The sequence below is a fragment of the Suncus etruscus genome, chromosome 7 (genome assembly GCF_024139225.1).
Source record: "Suncus etruscus isolate mSunEtr1 chromosome 7, mSunEtr1.pri.cur, whole genome shotgun sequence".
Classification (NCBI taxonomy): Eukaryota; Metazoa; Chordata; class Mammalia; order Eulipotyphla; family Soricidae; genus Suncus; species Suncus etruscus.
Genome location: NC_064854.1, coordinates 56,837,551 through 56,861,255, shown reverse-complemented (window position 1 = coordinate 56,861,255; position 23,705 = coordinate 56,837,551). Strand labels below are relative to the sequence as shown.

At 42.2% G+C, this 23,705-nt stretch overlaps 1 protein-coding gene across 5 annotated transcripts in view; it reads right to left on the bottom strand.

Moving 5' to 3' along the window:
- The window catches only part of COP1 (COP1 E3 ubiquitin ligase), an 80,731-nt gene extending 57,404 nt beyond the window's left edge, over positions 1-23,327 (bottom strand). For 2 of the 5 annotated variants that reach the window (XM_049776459.1, XM_049776461.1), the window contains exons 1-6: positions 22,767-23,326; positions 16,279-16,338; positions 13,453-13,550; positions 11,528-11,604; positions 9,731-9,850; positions 8,277-8,345 (exon numbers count right to left, since the gene is read on the bottom strand). In XM_049776459.1, the coding sequence (XP_049632416.1) occupies positions 8,277-8,345; positions 9,731-9,850; positions 11,528-11,604; positions 13,453-13,550; positions 16,279-16,338; positions 22,767-23,179 (837 nt within the window). In that variant the 5' untranslated portion in view covers positions 23,180-23,326. Of the gene's footprint in view, positions 1-8,276; positions 8,346-9,730; positions 9,851-11,527; positions 11,605-13,452; positions 13,551-16,278; positions 16,339-22,766 lie in introns of all 5 variants that reach the window. The other 3 variants (XM_049776462.1, XM_049776460.1, XM_049776458.1) reach the window with 3 other exon arrangements.
- Between the last annotated feature and the right edge of the window lie 378 nt (positions 23,328-23,705).

Genomic DNA, 23,705 nt, shown 5'->3' with positions numbered 1-23,705 from the left:
TGCCTTTCATGCAGAAGGTCATTGCAGCTAGAAAGAAAATTACGAACTTAAAATACCCATTTTTGGAAACATAGTACAAGTCCATCTGAAAATGAGCCATGAGCCCAACGCTGTGAACCTGATATATTTGGAGATGCATAAAGCTGTACTCCCTAAACTTAAAGAGTATTAGAAACCAGTAAACCGGTACATTTTAATTTTTTAAAAATCAAGTCTAAGATCAAAGAGATAGTGCAGGAAGACTAAGTACTTGCCTCTGCATGCTGCCATGCCCAGTTCCATCCCTGACACCACTTATGCCAGATATGACCACTGACTGCAGAGCCAGGATTAAGCCCTGAGCACTAGCAGCACCACTGGGAGTTACCCCAAGCCCCCAAATAAACAAATCTGCAGAGTCAGTAATATGTTCAGTACGAGTTAACAAATTAGAAAGGGAACCACAAACTATAATCAAAATAAAAGGAAAAAGGTTATGAAGTACATGAATTGATAAAACAGAAAATAAAAAATATAAAACAAGTCAAAACTTGACTTTTGGCTGAGTGATCACGAAAACAATACATTGTGGGCAAAGATTCAGCAAGAACAAATGAGAAAAGGAATGGCACCAAGAGGCATACCTAAAAATGTCTCACTATGACCACAAAAAGCACTAAAGTTAGTATGACAAAGTTGGGTCAATAAATTAGAAAATTAAAAAAAAAAAAAAAAGGCCGGAGCAATAGCACAGCAGTAGGTCATTTGCCTTGCACGAGGCTGACCCAGGACAAACCGGGTTCGATTCACAGCATCCCATAAGGTCCCCTGAGCCTGTCAGGGGTGATTATGAATACAGAGCCAGGAGCAACCTCTAAGTGCCGCCAGGTGTTACCACCCAACCCCCCCCCCCAAAAAAAACAGAACAAAAAGAAAACCAAAATAGTGCCAAGAGTGATTAAATTTTTTTTGAATAAACACGTCAAAATGAATGTAGACAATTTAAAATGTTCTGCAAAGAAGTTCAGCTAGCTTCTCAATATGGTTTTCAGTCATCCTGCAAAGATAATCCTCCTAAACTGCAGTTTCTTCCAGAAAACAAAAATGATATGAAAGCCCCATGCAACTCGAGACTATCTTTATAGCAAAACTGACAAGATCAATGTAAAAACAAACCAAAAAGAAAATTAAGGAGGCCACAGCAATAGTATGATGTGGAGGGCATTTGCCTTCCATGTAGCCAATCTGGGTTCTATCCCTGGCATCCCCGGCATGGTCCCCTGAGCACTGCCAGGAGTGATCCCTGAGTGCAGAGCCAGGAGTAAGTAATAATGAAAAAGAAAAATTATGGGACAATATGATTGATGGGCATAGATGTAAAATTCAAAACAAAATCTCAGCAAACCAAAGAATTCAGAAAAGAACATATATGACCTAATTTGGTTTCCAGAAACAAGCAAATTGAGAAAACAACTGTCCTAGTTAATGGGTGACCAAGAACACCAAATATTCAGTGATTAAACAAAGATGTTGCTGGGCAAATCAGGACAGTTGGCCAACCAATACGCAAAGTCGGTTCCCTTTTTAATGATAAACCAACGTAATAATTCATATGAATAGAATGAAAAAAATTTGTTTTGAAATCTCAGATGCATTAGAAATTTGATAAACATTCAACCCCAAGCATAGTTAAAGAAAAAAAATATTCCTCTTAAGAAACGGAATAGAAATTTATTTCCTTGTATGATAAAATACCTGCAAAAAAAAAAAGCCTACAAAAAAATCATACCTAATGGTGACACGTCGAAAGCTTTGCCTTTGAGATCAGCACCAAGACTAGGCTGCCCGCTATGAGCACTTCTATTCACCACTGTACGAAGTCCTAGCCAGCAGAGTAAGACAAGAAAAATAAATAAAAGATATAAGGATCATGAAGGTAGAAACTAAGGTTATTTTTTTGCAGATGATGATGTGGACACAGAAAAACACAGGACAAGTAAGTTACTGGAACTGATTAGGATGAATAAGAGTTTAATAAGATTGCTAGATACAAAAAAATACTTTCAATTAATTGTATTTTTTAATACCAGCAACAAATAGTAAGAAAACAAAATCAAAGACATTGATACCATTTTAGAGTAGAATAAAAACAACTGTGGGTGGAAGAACAAATATATGATAAAGAAGACGCTGGGGCCAGAGAGATAGCATGGAGGCAGGACATTTGCCTTGCATGCAGAGGGATGGTGGTTCGAGTCCAGGCATCCCATATGGTCCCCCGAGGCTGCCAGGATCGATTTCTGAGCATAGAGCCAGGAGTAACCCCTGAGCACTGATGGGTGTGACCCAAAAACAAACAACAAAAAAAGAAGATGTATAAGAGTGACACCCTAAAAGAAAAGAAAAAACTTGAAGGACATTCTTTTTTTTTTTTTTTTTTTTTTTTTTTTTTTTTTTTTTGGTTTTTGGGTCACACCCGGCAGTGCTCAGGGGTTACTCCTGGCTTCATGCTCAGAAATTGCTCCTGGCAGGCACGGGGGACCATATGGGAGCGCCGGGATTTGAAACCGAGTGAACCTTCTGCATGAAAGGCAAACGCCTTACCTTCATGCTATCTCTCCGGCCCCCTTGAAGGAACATTCTTAAGGATCTAAACGTACACAGAGAATATAACATGTTCGTGGATTTTAAGGACTCAATATTTTTTCAAAATGTCTCCCCAACTGATTTATGGAATCCAAGTAACTCCAATAAAATCAACAACACTAAAAAAAAAAAAAAATGACTACACTATGAAAATGCAGCTGCTGGTTTTTTAAATTTCAAAGAGATGTACAGTGGCGATTTTCTTTAGGAAGAACAGTAAGTCCTAATAGCTCTAGCATTTACTAAAATATGGTGTAGCCCTCCAAGACATCCAGAGAAATGGGGGTGCAACTCAGCGGTAGCATACAAGCTTCAAAATGTCTGGGCTAATGCCACGAACCCAAGGTTGGGTGGGTGGGGGAGTTATTACTGAAGACAGAATAGCAGAGTGAGAGACAGTATACAGCAGGTAGGGTGCTTATCTTGCATGCAGCTGACCTGGGTTCAATTTCCGGCTTCGGTTCCCCCAAGCACCACCAGTAATCCTGAGAACAGAGTCAGGAGTAAGTCCCAAGCAGAGCTGGGTTTGGCCCCAAAGCAAACACAAACCAAAAAATATAGAGCAGCAGGACAGAAAAGGGAGCTGAGAAACACACAATATATCTTATAAAATAAAGATCAAAGGGAAAGGCTAATTCAAGATGCTCAGACAACTGGCTCTCCACTAACAAAGTTCCCTACACAACAGTAAATTCCCTGGTAGATTATAATTCTGAATGTGAAAGATAAAGGAATAAAGCTTTATGCAGATAATAGAGCAGAATGTCTTTCTAACCTGAGGGGAGGATGTCTTTACCAGACAGAGACATTCATTACGGCAGGAAAGACTAATGGATTTGACAGCCATTATTGACAGAAACATCTGCTAATCAAGTGACATAATTAGACAATGAAGAATTAGCTCAAGGGGAAAATAACCGGTGATAGACATAAAGAATTCTAGTATGTGTAAATAACAAACCATTAACTAACATATTTAGCACATAAATAACAATCTAAATGGCAATAAAATTTAGTGCCAAAGGCTCAACCTCATAGTCACCTGGGAAAATGTAAATGATCACCCATAAAGAGACAGCAAAACAAACTGCAAGGTTAGCAAAAACAGGGTAGAGCTGGTAGATTACTAGGATTCACCAAAACTCAGCAGCAGAGGCCAGCAAGGTGGCTTGAGGGGGCTGGGGCGCATGCTCTGGCATTCACATGCAGGATTCAGTTCACATCTCGGGTTTAATTCCCATCACTGTGTGGTTCCCTGAGCAACATAGGGCATGTCCTCCCACCAAAACTAAATGAAACAAAATCAGTGCAGTAATAGGAACACCCACACCAAGACGAGCAAGAAGAGCAAGATATACACTTATATACACTTAGGAAAACAAGCCAAGCCTAGGGTTTGAGAAAGCCATGTCTGGTATTATCTACTAACTGTGGAGCTTTAGGTATCATGACACACACTATTCATAGGTGGATGCACACCTAGAGATCTGTACATGCATGTAGAGGACAATAACATGATCTGTGGCTAGTTCCTCCACAGAACCAACTTGGAAGTCCATCAGTAACAAAAGGGGGAGTGTATTCTTTACCAGAAACAACAGTGTAACAGATAATTAACAACAGCGATATACAATATACATCTGAACACTGAATGGATCAAAGAACAGGAGATTAGAGACCTTAGAAGCACATTTATATCAATTAAAAAACTAGCATCAGACCTATGTAGGTGCTAAAAGACTAGGAGGAAGGTGTGTGATGACCACAGATGCAGGTCCATGAGTGAGTATGTATGGGAGATGAGTGGTGTTAATATAGGGCAGCCAAGGAATCGGGGAGTCCTAGAATGCTCCATTTATTCAGAATAGTGATTAAGTAGATGGTCATAATGTATGCTCAACTGTATTCATGTTAAGAACTTGTGTTTTAGGGACCCAAAAGACAGTAAAGTCAAGTTCCTTGCAGATGGCTATCTGGTTTGATACTCGAGCAACCTCAAAGTGGTCCCAGGTAACCCAGCACAAGGAGGTTTCAGCAGTACCACATGCTAAGGCCTGGGCCTGAGCCTAGCCAGTTTGAATCTCCAGGAGGGTCTCTTGTGCTTCCTGACCACTGCTTGTGGTCTTCCTCCCCAGACTTGTTCTACGTCATACAGAAACATTCAAAGTGAAAGAATAAAACTGAAAGAAAAAGCAAGACTCATCAAAACTGCCCTAATGCAATGTAAGCAGGGCAGCAAATTGCTCCCACGTATTTCTGAAATTAAATCAAAGACAATTGTTAAAATTCTGGAGCCAATTTTGTACACATGGGGCTCTTTCCACAAAGGACAACCCGGGGCCCTTGTGTTCAGTCTGACCATGAAGAAAGAATCTCACTTGAGATTAAATTACCCACCACTTATGAGAGACCAGAGACAGCTAGACTTGAGATCATTTCCAAAGACCCTCTTCTGTGTCTGAGTTGACCCCTCTAGACGGGAGCCATAGCTAATTCCAGGAACAGCAGAGACTGGTGCTTAGTCTCATGACTAAGTTCCCAAGAGGGCATAGCTCCCCACATATTCCATCTTTCTGTCCTTAGAGACTTTTGTTGTACTCTCTGGGGGAACCAACGATGCACAGTGAACTAGACAATGAAGCTACCTTGCAGCAAGAATTTGGGATCTTTCCATCTGCAGTGAACCTGGACAATACTGTAGCCCAGCTCCACACCATGTATGCAGGCCCAAGGAAGGCACGCAGTCCCAAATAGTCATTGGGATAAATGTTTTCAGCCATTCAATTCGAGGAGTAAGTTACAACGAAGTGCCCGGTGTTTCGTAAATACCTGCTATGAACCTTAGACACCTACTTACTAGGGAAAGGAAATCAAAACTGAAGTGAAATGCATAGTTTCTTTTCTTTTTTTTTTGTGGAGGGGGGGGGTTAGTTTTTTGGGTCACACCTGGCAGTGCTCAGGGGGGGGTTACTCCTAGCTCTGTGCTCAGAAAATCACTGCTGGCAGGGAACATTCATGCCGACACATACGTGATCAATATGAAAAGCAAATTTAACTTATTTGATTTGTGAGGACCAATATCTAAACCAAGTCTCATCAGATCCCACAGAGAATTTGATTTTTAGACTGTATTATGTATAGAAAAATAAACTTAAAAGCAGTCTATATTTGGGGCTGGAGAGATAGCATGGAGATAAGGTGTTTGCCTTGCATGCAGAAGGTCAGTGGTTTGAATCCCGACATACCATATGGTCCCCTGAGCCTGCCAGGAGCGATTTCTGAGCACAGAGCCAGGAATAACCCCTGAGTGCTGCCGGGTGTGACCCAAAAACAAAACAAAACAAAAACAAAAACAAAAACAACCCAAAGCAGTCTATATTTGCTTTATTTGTTTTTTTGTTTTTTGTTTTTTTTGGTTTTGGGGCCACACCCGTTTGATGCTCAGGGGCTACTCCTGGCTATGCGCTCAGAAGTTGCTCCTGGCTTGGGGGGACCATATGGGACGCCGGGGGATCGAACCTCGGTCCGTCCTATGCTAGCGCTTGCAAGGCAGACACCTTACCTCTAGCGCCACCTTCCCGGTCCCTATTTGCTTTATTTGTATCATCAGTTTTTTGTCTTATTTCATGTTTGTTCTATAAATTCAATACTATACTAGTATAAACTATACTATAGAAGATTAAGAAATATAACTACTCTTTAGAATATATAACTACTTTTTTGTCCTATCTATATTAAATGAGTTATTAATCAACTATATCTAGTTACAGCTATAAATTACTACTATTATATTTGACTTAATTTATGAAATATAGTCAAAGTAATAGGTAATTTAAAAGTTTAACAATATTGGGCCCGGAGAGATAGCACAGCGGTGTTTGCCTTGCAAGCAGCCAATCCAGGACCTAAGGTGGTTGGTTCGAATCCCGGTGTCCCATATGGTCCCCCGTGCCTGCCAGGAGCTATTTCTGAGCAGACAGCAAGGAGTAACCCCTGAGCAACGCTGGGTGTGGCCCAAAAACAAAAAAAAAAAAAAAAAGAAGCATGCCTGGCATGGGGCCGGGCGGTGGCGCGGTTCGATCCCCTGGTGTCCCATATGGTCCCCCCAAGCCAGGAGCGACTTCTGAGCGCATAGCCAGGAGTAACCCCTGAGGCGTCACCGGGTGTGGCCCAAAAACCAAAAAAACCATACCAAACAAAAAAAACAAAAACAAAAAAAAATGTTTAACAAATATCCCTGGCAATGCACACAAAGTTACTATCAAAATTAAGACTTTTTATTTAAAAAACAAAAACAATCTAGCACCAAAAAAGCCCATATTAAAGTAAATTAAAAGTATTAAATTAGCGGGCCGGAGAGATAGCATGGAGGTAAGGCATTTGCCTTTCATGCAGAAGGTCATTGGTTCGAATCCCGGTATCCCATATGGTCCCCCGAGCATGCCAGGAGTGATTTCTGAGCATGGAGCCAGGAGTAACTCCTGAGCACTGCTGGGTGTTGACCCAAAAACCAAGGGGCCGGCGAGGTGGCACTAGAGGTAAGGTGTCTGCCTTGCAAGCGCTAGCCAAGGAAGGACCGCGGTTCGATCCCCCGGCCTCCTATTTGGTCCCCCCAAGCCAGGGACAATCTCTGAGCGCTTAGTCAGGAGTAACCCCTGAGCATCAAACGGGGTGTGGCCCGAAAAAACTAAAAAAAAAAAAAAAAAAAAAAAGTATTAAATTAAAAAGTATCCTTAGACAAGTCAAAATAAAATAGTAGAGATAAGACAATAAAAATTTAAGCATAAAGCGGTTTTCAAAGTCATTTTAACATACCACTCAGAGCAGATATTTGCTTGCTTTAAAATGTTCCCAAATTCTGTACAGGTATAAAGGCACCAAAGAATTTTTACATAAAAATTCAGATTTTCACATGATGTTATAATATCCTGGCTATAAAGTAGATTAAAATAGTAAAATACTGTTTCCCAGTTCACTTGCATGACTGAGATTTTTCATTTCTAAACATTTATCTCCAGTTTATCACGCATTTGCACTCCAGCATGCTTTTCACCACAAGAAAAGAAATCAAAACTCTGAAGCTGGGCAGAGCACAGGGTTAGGGGTGGCCATGCCTAGTCCCAGTTCAAGCCCGAGCACTACTTGGTCCCCTGAGCCCATCCAGAGCAGCCCTGGTGGCTCCCTAAGAACCACCATATGGCCCAGTCAGCAATGCAGGGCCCAGTTGGCCTATTCTCACTGCATGGCCCCAAGACCTCCTGAGCACTGCTTGGGAGTCAACTCATCAAGGAAACTAAACTGATCACTGTGTCTACTTAAGATTACAGAGCTTTTCCTAAGATTTCTTCCAGGATGAGGGCATGTCACTTAAAATAATAGTTTACTGAGGGAGGGGTGGAAAAAATTATAGTTTAGTTTTATAGCTTAGAGGTAAGTTATTTTATATATTTTCTGTATGCCTCCATAAAGGGCCTTTTTAAAAATACCAAGTGATAAAGGTAAAAGAAATTAAAACAAAGCAGAAGAAAAGCAAAACTCTCATATGCTTTTAAAATGTTTAAATTCTTTAGGCCCGAACCCCACTATATAGTATAATGGAAATAGTAGTCAATAATAGTAATGAAACATTTTTAAAAATATAATAAATATACCTCTCTCTTATTTCTTCTGGCAACTTTGAGAAATTCCATAAGGATTTGTAGTTGGGCTGCATGTGATTCCTAAAACAGAAAATCATTATTTATTTTTAAATTATAGCCAAGTTCAGATGTGGGTTTTTTTTTTTTTTTTTGGTTGCTGTTAAGTCTGTTTAACCACCACTGTTTATATCTTATTAGTAATCATATTAGTCCATTACACTATGGACCAAACACATTAGTCCATCACAGCTATGCATTCAGCTTTCCTATTTGCTAAATGGCATTTTAAAAGTGAGACTTTTCCCCAAACTTAAACTACTTTGAAGAAATATTCTTTTAAATAAACTTTCCTCATCTATGCTCAAAAATCTCTATCTAGAAAACGGCAACTGTTTTTCTATCCTTTTCCTAACCTTCCATTTCCCAGCCAAATAATGTAATTTTAAAAAAGCACAGTGAAGGGGCCGGAGAGAGAGCATGGACATAAGGCTTTGCCTTTCATGCAGAAGGACGGTGGTTCAAATCCCGGCATCCCATATGGTCCCCTGTGCCTGCCAGGGGAGATTTCTGAGCCTAGAGCCAGGAGTAACCCGAGCACTGCCGGGTGTGACCCAAAAACCAAAACCAAAACAAACAAACAAAAAAACCCAAAAAAAAAAAAAAAAAAAAACAGAAAAAAAGCACAGTGAAAATTTAGACCCTAAAATCCACCTACATGGGGTAATAATTGTTTTGGGATCCTAAACCAGTGTTGCTCTATGGAACTGAGCTCAGTTGGGTACTCATGCAGTATCTGTGATAGAAATTAGCTCCCACATGTATAGCACATGCTTCAGCCATTTGAATTATCTCCCCTGCCCCTCAACTGTCCTCGTTTTTTTTCCCTTCAAGTCTCATACATGAAAAGGAAAAAATATGCAGGACAAGGAATTTCTTCAGAAAGATGAACAATGACCAATATTCCCTGGAGAATAAAAACTGGGTTGGGGAGGGCACCTAGTGGAAGAGCATGGTGCCTGGCGTGTGTCAGCTCCTGGGTTCCAGTCCTTACACCACAAATTAAAGAGAAACAAACAAATGAAACTACATCCTCCTAACCAAAAATGTGAGGTCCAGCTCCAGCACCAAACACCATGGTGAAAATTTATCTGGAGTGGCATTTACATGTTTCTTGCTGACTAAAATGTACAGACTGAGAGTCCAGGGCAACAGTAGTGTTTGCCTTTTGTGCAGCCAACATACCCAGGTTCTATCCCCGGCATCCCATATGGTCCCTAGAGCATGCCAAGAGTGATCTGTGAGCACAGATCCAAGAGCAAGGCCGAATGTGACCCCAAACAAAATATATAACAAGATGTACATACTGAGTGTCCATTCCCCTATTACTTCCCCGTATTTCTAGACCATGTTCAATGGACTAAAATGCAAATTTTGAGCTCAGATGTCTGAGCACAGCCATCACTTACTGCTTCCAGCTGTTTCTTCTTCTGTACCAGCAACTCCAGCATGAGATTGACATTGGCCAGATCAAGATTATCTTGGTCAGTTCCCAGTAGATCCTGAAATATTTGCCACCTGTGCCCATTCTGAAACAGGAGAAGAAATCCAATGACTTCATCAAATGTATCTTCCCAAGTCGAAAGCAAGCCCACACCTGCTCTTTCTACACGGTTCTTGCACAGACTAGGGAAAGACTATGTTGAATCAGCTTTTCCTCTCTGGGCTCACTGCCTTTTACTCATTCTTTCAAGACCCTTAATATTTTCACTGCCTCTGGTTTAAAAAAAGAATGAAGCTTACTTGCCTTAATGATTTGCAGTTAATTCTTTCTCTGAGAAATTTCTCAAAGTTTCATTGTGACATATAATCACCGAAATGGCAAATATGCCAAGTAGTTGGCACAATGCAATTCCACCAGACTTTTCAAAAGATAATCAACACATTTTTTTTTGGTTTTGGTTCCATTCCAGGCAGTAATCAGGAATTATTAATGGCTCTGCTCTAAGGAATTACTCCTGGAGATATATGGGGACCATATAAGAAGCCAGGGATTGAAACTGGGTATACTGCGTGCAAGGCAAATGACTTACCACTTTATTATCATTCAAGCCCCTTAATTTTATTATTTTGTTTTGTTTTGTTATTTTGTGCCACAACCAGTAATACTTAGGGCTTACTTTTAGCTCTGCACTCAGGAACTACTTCTTAGAGGATCATATGGGATGCCAGGAATTGAACCTGGGTCAGCTGCATGCAAGGCAAGTCCCCTCTCCACTGTGCTATCTTTCTGGCCTTAATAATCAATACATTTTAAAGATAACACAGTTAAGAATGTCACTGAGGGGCCCAGAGAGATAGCACAGCGGCGTTTGCCTTGCAAGCAGCCGATCCAGAACCAAAGGTGGTTGGTTCGAATCCTGGTGTCCCATATGGTCCCCCGTGCCTGCCAGGAGCTATTTCTTTTTTCTTTTTTTTCGGTTTTTGGGCCACACCCAGCGTTGCTCAGGGGTAACTCCTGGCTGTCTGCTCAGAAATAGCTCCTGGCAGGCACAGGGGACCATATGGGACACCGGGATTAGAACCAACCACCTTTGGTCCTGGATCGGCTGCTTGCAAGGCAAACACCGTTGTGCTATCTTTCCGGGCCCCAGGAGCTATTTCTGAGCAGATAGCCAGGAGTAACCCCTGAGCACTGCCAAACAATAAAACAAAACAAAACAAAAAGAATGTCACTGAGGGGCCGGAGAGATAGTACAACAGTAGGACATTTGCCTTGCACGCAGATGATCCAGGATGGACGGTGGTTCGAATCCCGGCATCCCATATGGTCCCCTGTGCCTGCCAGAAGTTATTTCTAAGTGCAGAGTCAAGAGTAATCCCTGAGCACCAATAGGTATGATACCCACTCCCCCCCAAAAAAAAGAATATCACTGAACAAAAAAGTATTTAAGGGGCCAGAGAGATAGCATGGGGGTAAGGCGTTTGCCTTTCATGCAGAAGGTCATTGGTTAGAATCCCAGCATCCCATATGGTCCCCTGAACCTGCCAGGAGCGATTTCTGAGCGTGGAGCCAGGAGTAACACCTGAGCAATGCCAGGTGTGACCCAAAAACCAAAAAAAAAAAAAAAAAAAAAAAGTATTTGAAATAAAACTCCCTCAGAAAAAAGATTAATAATATGCTACGCTTTACTATCAAGTTAATATTAAGCCAACCCCCCCAAATTGAAATGTATTCAAAAATAGTAAGAAGAGTTGAAACATACGGTGCTACTCACTGAGTGATCCAACTTGAATCTCTTTTCCTCAAATCTTTGCTTCTGTTTGAGAATTAGTTCGTTGACTAAAAATAAACAAAGAAAGCACAGGTGATTGGCATTTTTTGTTAAACATGTCCTCTAACTGTTCTGTTTAGAGATGAGATCTCTATGAACTTTTTAAAAAGTCCTCCAAATTAAAAAGATGCTTAGGAGAAAGAGCTAAGTGCTTTATTTATTTCAAATTGAAGTAGGTAACCATACTTACTACTATAAGTATTTACGATTGCAACAGAGGCCAGACAAACAGTACAGCGGGTAAGGCATTAGTTTTGCATAGGGCCAACCTAGGTTTGATCCCCAGCATCCTATACAGCACCCCTGGCCTGCCAGAAGTTATTCCTGGCTCTGTGCTCAGCCAGAAATAACCCCTGAGCACTGCCAAGAATGGCCCCAAAACAAGCAAACAAACAAGTATTACTATTACAACAAAAATCTAATCCTTGGGAATAGATTGCTTCTTGAACAAATTCAACTCTGACACTAATGGCACTGAAAATACTTCCCTGTGTGAGATTGACTGTTGAGTGCTAAGCAGAGCAATTGTGCTAACTGGTTAATTCTATGATACATGAATCAAGGACTTTATTCTTCTTATGGTAATTTTTCCATAAATATCAAAGCAGACACCTATCCAAAATCATCCTAAAATATTTTCAGGGTGATTACCCCAAACGTCCAACTGCCACCCATTTCAGAGAAGCCAGAGCATACCCCAAGCTTGTGATTGGACTTGGGACGAGCCAACACAAAGCCAGTCATTCATATCAGAACGTAGTGAGGTGCGTGAACCAGTTTTGACAAATTAGTTCTTGGCCATATCCAAAAAACAATTTTTAGAAACTGAATCTTCATTATAAAAACTCAGAAGCCAAGATTATAGCTTCATGGTAGAGTGTATGACTAGCAAGGAAGGAGGTAGCTCAAACACACAAAGAAAATCTCAAACTATGATTTTCCCACAGTATCTTTTTTGTTCGTTTGTTTTTGGGCCACACCCAGCAGCACTCAGGGGTTACTCCTGGCTCTGCACTCAGAAAGCGTTCCTGGCAGGCACGTGGGACCATATGAGATACCAAGATTCAAATAACCATCTGTCCTGGATTGGCTGCATGCAAGGTAAACACCCTACTGCTGGCCCACTTTCCCACACTATCTTAAGCTTCTCAGCATTATAAAATTTTTCTATACACTAACAGTTGTGGATATAGAGTAATTTCCGAAAACCACCAGATGTGTCTCCATATGTCCCCCAAATTGCTACAACTAGATTTTCTGCCCAGTCACTGACAATATACATTTAATGGCCCTATGGCTGCATCTCTCCTCCAGCTACCATCATCTAGTTTTCTGTCCACAGCTTCCTTCCCCAATTCTTACTTTTCCATCACATTCCCAGATCACACTCCCTGTGACCATATTTTCACAGCCACCTATGCAGATACCACAGAGCTAAATAGTTTTCTCATTTATCCTCTCAGCTTCTCACTTGTGCCCTAGAAGCAGAAGCACGACAACTGTATATATGTAAAGCAACACATTAACACTATATGTGTGTGTGTATATGAATAGATAATAGATACATAGAGAGGTGTTCCTGACCTCTGCCATCTCCCCCAGTCTCACATTCTGCCCAGCCATCAGTATTAAAACTGTGTTTCTTTCTCTTCTTTGAAACTTAAAATATAATATGGTACTAACAGCCTATGGTATGGAATTTAAGTCACAATTGTAAAACTGAAAGACTAGGAAAAGCAAGTTGGTGATTAAAGCAGTTTACTTATCTCCAAGCTAGATTTTCTGAATAAATTCTTACTAGCATACTCTTTGAGGGATAGATTACTTCAAAAAATAAAATCGTTACAAAGACTCACCCAAGAAATTAGGATACAGATGGTCAATATTATCCACAACATAGTTACATTTGGGACATCTATTATTATCCTCCAAACTCTGATGAATACACTTGTAGCTATTGGCAAAGAGAAAATAAAATAGGTCTGATTAAACAAGTAGCAAATTAACTGTTCACAAAATAATGCATAGTAGTCTTCAAGTCCAAAGCAAAGATCAGACATAATTGCTGTAAATTCATTTCAGCTTCTATTTTTACATCATTAAAAAGAGCATAAACATAGGGCATTTAAGTCAAGTTAAACAACTCTACTAGATATGAAAATCAAGATGTGTCTGTTTATGACTGAAACCCAACTACAAACATGCTTGTAATCATGGTGCTTAAATAAAGATTTATATATATAAAAACAAGAAAATCAAGATATCTGGGGCCGAAGAGATAGCATGGAGGTAAGGCATTTGCCTTGCATGCAGAAGGTCAGTGGTTCGAATCCTGGCATCCCATATGGTCCCCCGAGCCTGCCAGGAGCAATTTCTGAGCGTAAAGCCATGAGTAACCCCTGAACACTGATGGGTGTGACCCAAAAACAACAAACAAAGAAACAAACAAACAAAAAAAAATCAAGATGTCTAATTTCAACTGGTACATATCACCATCATGAGTGATTTATGAGCAGAGTTGGGGTTATATCCATAGCACAATAGGGTGTAACCCCCAACTGTCGTCCCCCGCCCCCAATGAACCAAATCAAAGAGAGAGCATAGAGTAAAGTAATTGCTTTGCGGCCGAAAAGATAGTCCAATGGATAAGGCGCTTGTTTTCCTTGTACACAGCTGAACTGGGTTCACTCTCAGGCATCCCATATGGTCACTCAAACCCACTAGGAGTGATTTCTGAATGCAGAATCAAGAGTGACTCCTGATTTTGGGTATTTTGAGTGTGGCAAAAAAACGAATTAAGAACCAAAAACAAACAAACAAATGGGGCTGGAGAGATAGGAGGTACGGCATTTGCTTTGCATGCAGAAGGACGGAGGTTCAAATCCCGGCATCCCATATGGTCCCGAGCCTGCCAGGAGCGATGTCTGAGTATAGAGGCAGAAGTAACCCCTGAATGCTGCCAGGTGTGACCCAAAAACCAAAACAAACAAAACAATGGCCTTGATGAAGCCAATTGCAGTGTGATCCTCAGCACTTATATGTCCCTAAACACAGCCAAGAACAAGCTGTGAGCACTGCCAAGGTAGCTCCAAACCCTCAAAATTAAAATAAAATTATAGGACTAAACTAATTTCACATTAGACTAGAGAACAAAGACTATCTAGAGCATAACAGAAATACTAAAGCTAAAATAAGATAAGCACATAGTAATTTACAATTTTTGATTACAAATAGAATGTACTATCCAAAATTTTAAAAAACAAGCAAAAGAAATTTAAAATATAGACTACGTAACTATTAGGATGACTACTATTATAAAAAAGACTAAGTTTGGTGAAGATATAAAATAATTACAACTGTATATGTAAAATGGGACTGAAACTATGAAGTTCGTCAAAAAATCAAATGTGTTACTACTATCATGAAAATCCAGAAACTGTTTCTTATATAGTCCCAAAAAAGGCCAAAATCAGGACCTACAGGGATATTTAAGCACCCATATTAAAAAAAAAGCATAATTAACAAAATAAGAGGTGGAAGCATCTCAAGCAAGTGTCCACCATGGACAGACAAATGGACAGATAGGTACCTATTTATACTTCCAAATTTAGAACAGTTTTCAGTTCATAGAAGGAATAAGCAGGATTGTGACCAGACAAAGGTGGCACAGGGAAATGGAAAACATTTGTTCAGTGGGCACAGAATTTCAACTTTACAAAATGAAAACATTCCAGAGATAAATTACAAAACAATGTGAATATACTTAAAAACTTTACTCAATTTCAAAATGATTAAGCAAGGGACAGAGTGATAGCACAGAAAGGACTTGCCTTGCATTTGGTCAAACAGAGTTTGATCACTGGCATGCCAAAGGGTCCCCAGAGCCTGCCAGGAGTGATTCTGAGTGCAGAGTGCAGAGCCTGAGCACCACCAGGTTGGCTCAATAAATAAATAAATAAATAAATAAATAAATAAATAAATAAATAAATAAATAAATAAATAAAACGAAGGGGCCTGAGAGATAGCATGGAGGTAAGGCATTTGCCTTGCATGCAGTAGGTCGATGGTTCGAATCCGGCATCCCATATGGTCCCCCGAGCCTGCCAGGAGCGATTTCTGAGCATAGAGCCAGGAGTAGTAACCCCTGAGCGCTGCCGGTGTAAACCAAAAACCAAAATAAATAAATAAATAAAGTGTGTTTTACTGCAACTAAAATTATTAAATAACGATTGTGACATATGATTTAGTAATCATCAAGCAAGGTATAAAAAAACTTTTCTACTTTTTCCCTCCTTCTCATCTGCTTTAGAGAGCCTCTGACCAGCCTACAAGTGAGGGGTTTCTCAGTACCCACAATTTTCTCAAAAAGGTTTATGTAAAACTAAATACTTACAGGCTTCCTACCCCTATATCTCATGCTTATGACCTTGTCAGCCTTCAGGTTCTATTCGTCAGTGCCAGGGATAAGACCCAGTGGTAGAGACAGGCCTACCTGTCACAGGGGGCAGAATGGCCCTGGATTCCATCCTCAGCCCTGCTCCAGAAAAGCTTTACCAATCAAAGGAATAATACAAGTTTCAAGATCATAAAAATTAATCTGAAAAATAGAACCTCAATGGCTACATTGGTACACAAGTTTAAATACCCAAGAAAGACTATTTCATTAAATAAAATCATCTTACCAAAAGCTGTGACCACATTTCGTCATGTATGCCTCCTCGATCATATCAAAGCAGATCGGACTAAAAAAAAAAATAGAAAAAGTAATCAATCATTTTCTAAAATGATTACAAATGACAAAAGACCAACAACCAGTACCAACAAAAGTATTCAATAAATAACTTTAGGGAATGTTATATTCAGTAATGTCTAGTCAAATAAAAACTCATTCATACCAAATTCTAAAATGAATTAAAAAAGTACATAGAAATGGCCCTAATATTTTAATTTTCCTTTAAGAAAAAGCATCAATGATGACAGACAGCCCTGTATCATCTTTGACTATTCTTGTACTCAAAATTATGTACTCAGATCTGCTAACCTAAATGTCCTTTATTTCCTATCTCCAAGAAAATGATTTGAGGCTGAAACAATAGTCAAGTGGTTAGGGCACTTGCCTTGCACTAGGCTGGCCCAGGACTATGCTCAGTGCAGTTTTGCTCTTTTTGATTCTGGATCACACTGGCAATGTTAGGAGTTACTCCTGGCTCTACACTTAGGAATCACAGGGGACCACATGAGGTGCCAGAGGTTGAACCTTGTGTTGGCTGTGTGCAAGACAAGTGCCCTCCCCACTGTCATATCACTCCAGTTGCTCACTGTAATTTTGACTGGCATTTCCTTGCTGACAAGACATGGATTTTGTTAATAGCCTTATTCACCATTGCTATCTTCTTTAGCAAAGCCTCTGCTGAGATGTTTGGCTCGTTTTTAATCAAGATGCTCTCATGCTACTGAGTTTTAAGAGTTCTTTGTGTATTTTAGATAAGTCCTTGAGGGTATGTCTTTTACAAATATTTTTGTCAAATCCCTGGCTTATTTTTTCAATTCTCTTGACAATGTCTCTTGCAAAGAAAAATGTTAAAAATATTTTTTTTGGCTTACTGATCCTTTAAGTATATAAGAAGATATCAGCAAACCATAGACTTATCTTTTTGTATGTACATGGATATCCAGCTAATGTAGCACCATTTTTTGGAAAAAAACCTATCTTTTCTTCACTGCATTAGCTTTGTTCCTTCGACAAAAACTAACTATATTTATGTGAGTTTCTTTCTTGGCGTCCTATTCTGGTACAGTAACCTATACACCTATACCTGTTTTTTCACCAAGAGGTAAATAATTAATAATTATTAATCAACAGGTCTAATAATTAATCCACATATTATTTGATTTATAAAAGCTGTCCCTTGGACAAAACAGTTAAGACATACATATGGATTTATAACTATAATATCAAAAACACAATGATTTCTATTTCTGTTGGTCCACATGTGCCGAACCACTTTTCCCTATATAAAGATAAAATTGAATTATGAAAGTTGAAAGGCCAGTTTTAACGTATATGAGGATATGATAAGAAAACAAGGTACTCTGAAAGTAATCTGAAATGACAGGGAGCTGGGAGGTGAAGATGGAGGTGAAAGAGGGAAAAGGGAAAGACGACAAAGAACAAGTAAGGTGGAAAGATGGAGAGAAACAAGTAAAAAACAAGGGCTTTTTATATTGTAAGAAAAAGCCAAGAATTCATCAGGCATTTACTTTGTATAATATACATGTTAACATAAAAAATTAATTCCACTGTCAAAGCTTTCATAGTTTTCCAAGTTTTCTAAAGGGAAAGGATTACAGGCTAAAATAATTATTTAAAATGAAGAAGTGACTATCTATAGGGGTCCTCAAATTTTTAAACAGGAAACCAGTTACTGTCTCTCAGAGTACTGAAGGATCAGACTACAGTTTAAAAAAAATATGAACAATCATGGCCCATGGGTCATATTTTGAGGACAACCTGCCGGAGACTGAGAGGAGTCAAGAAACATACAAAGGAGGGGAATCAGAGATTGTAATACATATTCCACACAAGCACACTGCAGGCCCAGGACCAGTCAGATGCTAAGCAGGACAGGCAGCAGTGGCAAAACAAGCCGGTGGGCTGGATAAATATCCTCAGTGGGCCACATGTGGCCCACTGGCCATAGTTTGAGGACCACTGATCTAGAATAAGCATGCAGAAGCTAGGAGAAAATGTAAGTAAGAATGTTTAAAACAGCCTTTATTTTAATCACAAAAGTTCTTAGATGGAATATGATCAACTAACTAGGTATTGCTGGGTTGGCCAGTTACCAGTGTGGATGGCCTGAGGAAAGGACTAATGAAGGCATTCTTTGGTAATGAACAATTAATGTCTGATCCCTTCCTCTCAACAGACAGGCAAGAATTCAAGTCTTTCCCATTCTGCTTCACAAGCATCTCCATCTTTTCTCTATCATTCAATCTCCCCACCCCAAGTCTTCTGAAAAGAATGTTAAGGACCAACCATCTAACTGATATACCAGCAGAACTAATGAACTATTGAATCCACATTGTCTTCCTCAAGTGCTTCATCCAAATGGTACCTTAAATAAACATATATACATGTGTGTGTGTATATATATGTATACACACTCATGTATACTTATTTATTTTGGTTTGGGGCCCTTCCCAGTGATACACACATCATGTATGCTTTGTCAGGAGGCCAGGGTTTGATTCCTGGAACCCCTTGGTTACCCCAGAAAACAACCCTGTGCACCCTCCAATACAAAGCCAAAACCAAATCAAAACCCTCACTACTTATAGCTTCACAATGGTCCCAAAAGACCGTGTACATTTCAACTTACTTTTGCAAACTACTACCATGGAAATTCAAGCCCATACTTTAGAAATTTCAAAAGATTTTCACCCTGAGGGGCCGGAGTGATATATTACAGCATGCAAAGTGGTTATCTTGCAAGAGGATGACCTGGGCTCGATTCTCGGCATCCCATATGGTTTTCCAAGCACCACCAGGAGTAACTCCTGAACACAGCCAGATATGCCCCTTCCCAAATATTTTCACCCCAAATCTCAGTGAGACACACTTTGCGTGCCCATTGTCTATAAGCCTGTTAATCTGATTCTGACAGGTTTTATGTTAGCCCCTATTCTATTCCGCTCTTCATGAATGTAGATAAGGGGCTAATCTCCAAAATATACAAGGCACTGACAGAACTTTACAAGAAAAAAACATCTAATCCCATCAAAAAATGGGGAGAAGAAATGGACAGACACTTTGACAAAGAAGAAATACAAAAGGCCAAAAGACACATGAAAAAGTGCTCCACATCACTAATCATCAGGGAGATGCAAATCAAAACAACTATGAGGTACCACCTCACACCACAGAGATTGGCACACATCACAAAAAATGAGAACAAACAGTGTTGGCGGGGATGTGGGAGAAAGGAACTCTTATCCACTGCTGGTGGGAATGCCGTCTAGTTCAACCTTTATGGAAAGAGATATGGAGATTCCTCCCAAAACTGGAAATTGAGCTCCCATACGATCCAGCTATCCCACTCCTAGGAATATACCCTAGGAACACAAAAATACAATACAAAAATCCCTTCCTTACACCTATATTCATTGCAGCACTATTTACCATAGCAAGACTCTGGATACAACCAAGATGCATTCAACAGATGAATGGCTAAAGAAACTGTGGTACATATACACAATGGAATATTATGCAGCTGTCAGGAGAGATGAAATCATGAAATTTTCCTATACATGGATGTACATGGAATCTATTATGCTGAGTGAAATAAGTCAGAGAGAGAGAAAAATGCAGAATGGTCTTACTCATCTATGGGCTTTAAGAAAAATGAGAGACATTCTTGCAATAATAATTTTCAGACACAAAAGAGAGAAGGGCCGAAGAGACAGCATGGAGGTAAGGCGTTTGCTTTGCATGCAGAAAGTCGGTGGTTCAAATCCCGGCATCCCATATGGTTCCCTGAGCCTGCCAGGAGCGATTTCTGAGCGTAGAGCCAGGAATAACTCCTGAGCACTGCCGGGTGTGACCCAAAAACCAAAAGAAAAAAAAACGGCATAGAGATAGTCAACACAATGAAATTCTGGGTGCCCACTGACCACTTGGCTTAGTTCCAAATCTTCCCACTGACCACTTGGCTTATTTCCAAATTTTCTCACTATTTCAGTGCACTTTTATGGATGCAGATATGTTTTCTTTTAATCTAAAGCAAACAAGACAATTCTGCAAACCTTCACTCTGTTTTGTCTTGTTTTTGGATCAAATCCTTTGATGCTCAAGGCTTATTCCTGGGGGTGCTTGGAGGACCATATGGGAGGCCAGGGATCCAAACTGGGTCAGCTGAGTACTAGGCAAGTCCCCTCTCCACCGTTTTCAGTCCCCTCTGTTTTCCTAAGCTTGTATTTTATCATATGGCATGCATTAGTTGGTAGGCACAAACACCTCTTTTTTTTTTTTTTTTTTTTTTTTTTTTGTGGTTTTTGGGTCACACCCGGCAGTGCTCAGGGGTTATTCCTGGCTCCTGGCTCCTGGCTCCAGGCTCAGAAATTGCTCCTGGCAGGCACGGGGGACCATATGGGACGCTGGGATTCAAACTGATGACCTCCTGCATGAAAGACAAACGCCTTACCTCCATGCTATCTCTCCAGCCCCACAAACACCTCTTAAACCCAATCATAAGCTGCTTTATTTAGAAAAAACAATCACAATAATAGCCCAGGAAGTCTCAATTAAAAATGAGCTCGTTCTGGGGGTGGGGCAGAGAGATAGCATGGAGGTAGGGTGTTTGCCTTGCATGCAGGACAGTGGTTCGAATCCGGCATCCCATATGGTCCCCGAGTCTGCCAGGAGTGATTTCTGAGCGTAGAGCCAGGAGTGACCCCTGAGAGCTGCCGAGTGTGACCCCCCCCCAAAAAAAAAGAGCTCGTTCTGAAAAAAATTCAAAGACAAAAAGCAAACCCGAAAAAGACACTTCTAGTGCAAGAACTGCAAACTCCATTTAATCAATTTTCCAAGCTTCGATCCTAGTGTGTACTGTCACCAACTCAGATCTCCATCAACCCTGAAATGAACCAACTTCCCCAATAATGACACTGCAAACCGACTCAAAGTCTGGCAACAATTTCCTCCAGAGGCCAAAAAAAAAAAAAAAAAAAAGGTAAGCAATTCTCAGTCAGCATCACATACTTCTGGCATTCGGGTTGGGGTCTAAATGCAAAACCCAAGTCACCCCCTATTCCCCAAAAAACACTCAATAGCAAGATCATCAACGCCACTTTCCAGACCATAGACTGGGCTGGGCGCCACACCACTATCAGGTACCATGCAAGTCACCAAGCACGGTGACCACAGCGATCAACTCCTAACTAGCATTTCGGGGTGCCGTGACCAAACAACTAGATTACAGTTTGCTCAGGCACGTGGTTGATACTTTTTAACAAGCGGGGCTCCCTCTCTTTCATCACCTACACCTTTAGGGTGAAATTTCCTATGCCCAGATTCTTAGAGGGGGTGCTGGGGTAGGAGAAGAAGGAACGCTAGAGAGACTTTTAACAATTGACCTAGGTTTTGGAGCTGGGGAGAAGAAATTAACCGTACATCCGTGGCTGCAATTGACAAGAAACTGACGTGAAATTCACCAGGTTACTTGCATTGAACCCACAGGGGATTCGCCTGCAAACATTCCCAGCTGGAGTCACTTTCACTAGGCCCTTTGAAAAACTCCAGGGAAAACATTGCAACAACCAGGGACATTCACTGAGTCCACCCAGAGCCGTCCTTCTAGGAAACTTCAACCTGGACACGTTTAGCACCCCAACCCCCACTAAGCAATGGTCCTTAAATTCACGGGTTCCTCCTATGAATGTCAAAAAAGGCCCGCCAGGAAATGCAAGGTTCGACCTCCCTTAACTCTTCTTCTTTTTTTTTTTTTTTTAAGTACCAATAAGTTTTTATTCATTGTATTTTCCCCGGGCACAGAAGGGGAATGAGAAAAGGATCTAGCATGTATGTGGCAAATGATAGCAATTCCTTAACTCTTTTTTTTGGTTTTTGGGCCACACCGGGCAGTGCTCAGGGGTTACTCCTGGCTGTCTGCTCAGAAATAGCTCCTGGCAGGCATGGGGTCCATATGGGACACCGGGATTCGAACCAACCACCTTAGGTCCTCGGGCCCCAATTCCTGAACTCTTAACTCTCCTTACATCCCTGCTTGAGGGGAAGCCTTCCATCCGCCCCCCAAGACTCGGGACCCACCCCCCCGGGGCCCCGGACTCATTCCCTCCACTTCCCACCGTGAGCACGCGTGTGTGTGTGTGTGTGTGTGTCTGTGTGTCCCTGGACTCATTCCTCCACTTCCCACCGTGAGCACGCACTGGGTGTGTGTGGGGTGTGTGTGTGTCCCTGGACTCATTCCCTCCACTTCCCACCGTGAGCACGCACTGGGGGGGGGGGGGGTGTGTGTGTGTGTAACCTCCCAACCCAAACAAACCAGACCCAACCCTAGCTGGCTGGCAGGTCTTTGCAGACACCACTCCAGTCGCAGCCCCCCATCCCAATCCAAATGGGAGCTAGAGGCGGATATTGGGGGGGCCCTACCAGACGAAATCGTTGCTTTTGTCTTCGTAGGAGTTCAGGAGCCCGTTGCACAGGGGGGCGAGGAGGGGCCGCTTCCTACTGCTGCTGCTACTGCTGCTGCTGCTGCTGCTCCCGCTGCCACCGCCGCCGCCGCCGCTGGGCCTGGCCACGCAGCTGGGCCGGGACAGGCCCGCGGACACTGCCCCGCTGCCCGACACGGCGGGCGCCATCAGCACAGGCCGCGCCGGGGCTCCGAGCCCGCCCGAGGATCCCGCGGCCTGCGCCGTCCCGCCGGGGCCCAGCGCGGCCACCGCGGCTGCGGGCGGCGACGGGGACGAGGATAAGGACGAGGAGGCGGAAGTCACCGAGGAGGCCGCCGACGATCCGGGGCTGGTCCCGGCCGAGCCCGAACCGGCTGAACGGCTCCCGGACATCACGACTCCGTCCCGTCCCCTCCCTCGGAGGCGACGGAGCCCGCCCGCCCGCCGCCGCCGCCTCCCGGGAGTCCCCCCGCACGCCTTCCTCCTCAGAGCATCGTGAGGGCCGCGCGTCGCGGCAGAGGAACGATCGAGAGGATTTGGGGGCTCAGAGGGGGGCAGTTTTGATTAGTATGGATTTTTTTTCGTTTTGGGAAGAAAGGAGAATGTCTCCGGGCCGCCCCCACCGAGGCGGAGGGAAAGTGAGCAGCGGCCACTACCGCTCCCCGAGGCCGCCTGGCTGGACCGCCGGCGCCGCCACCCCCGCCCCCGTCCCTGCCGCCGCCGAGGCCCAGCCGCAGCCAATCAGAACGCGCCTGGTGCCGGCCTGTGCGCCTGCGCATGCGCGGACGGCGGAAGGGGCGGGACCTGGCGCCGGCGGGGAGGGGAGACGAGACGCGGCGGGGACGACTTCAGGTGCGGCACCCGGCCAGCTTGCACCCAGACAAGCGCGCGCGCACGTAACAAGCCCACGGCGCCTCTT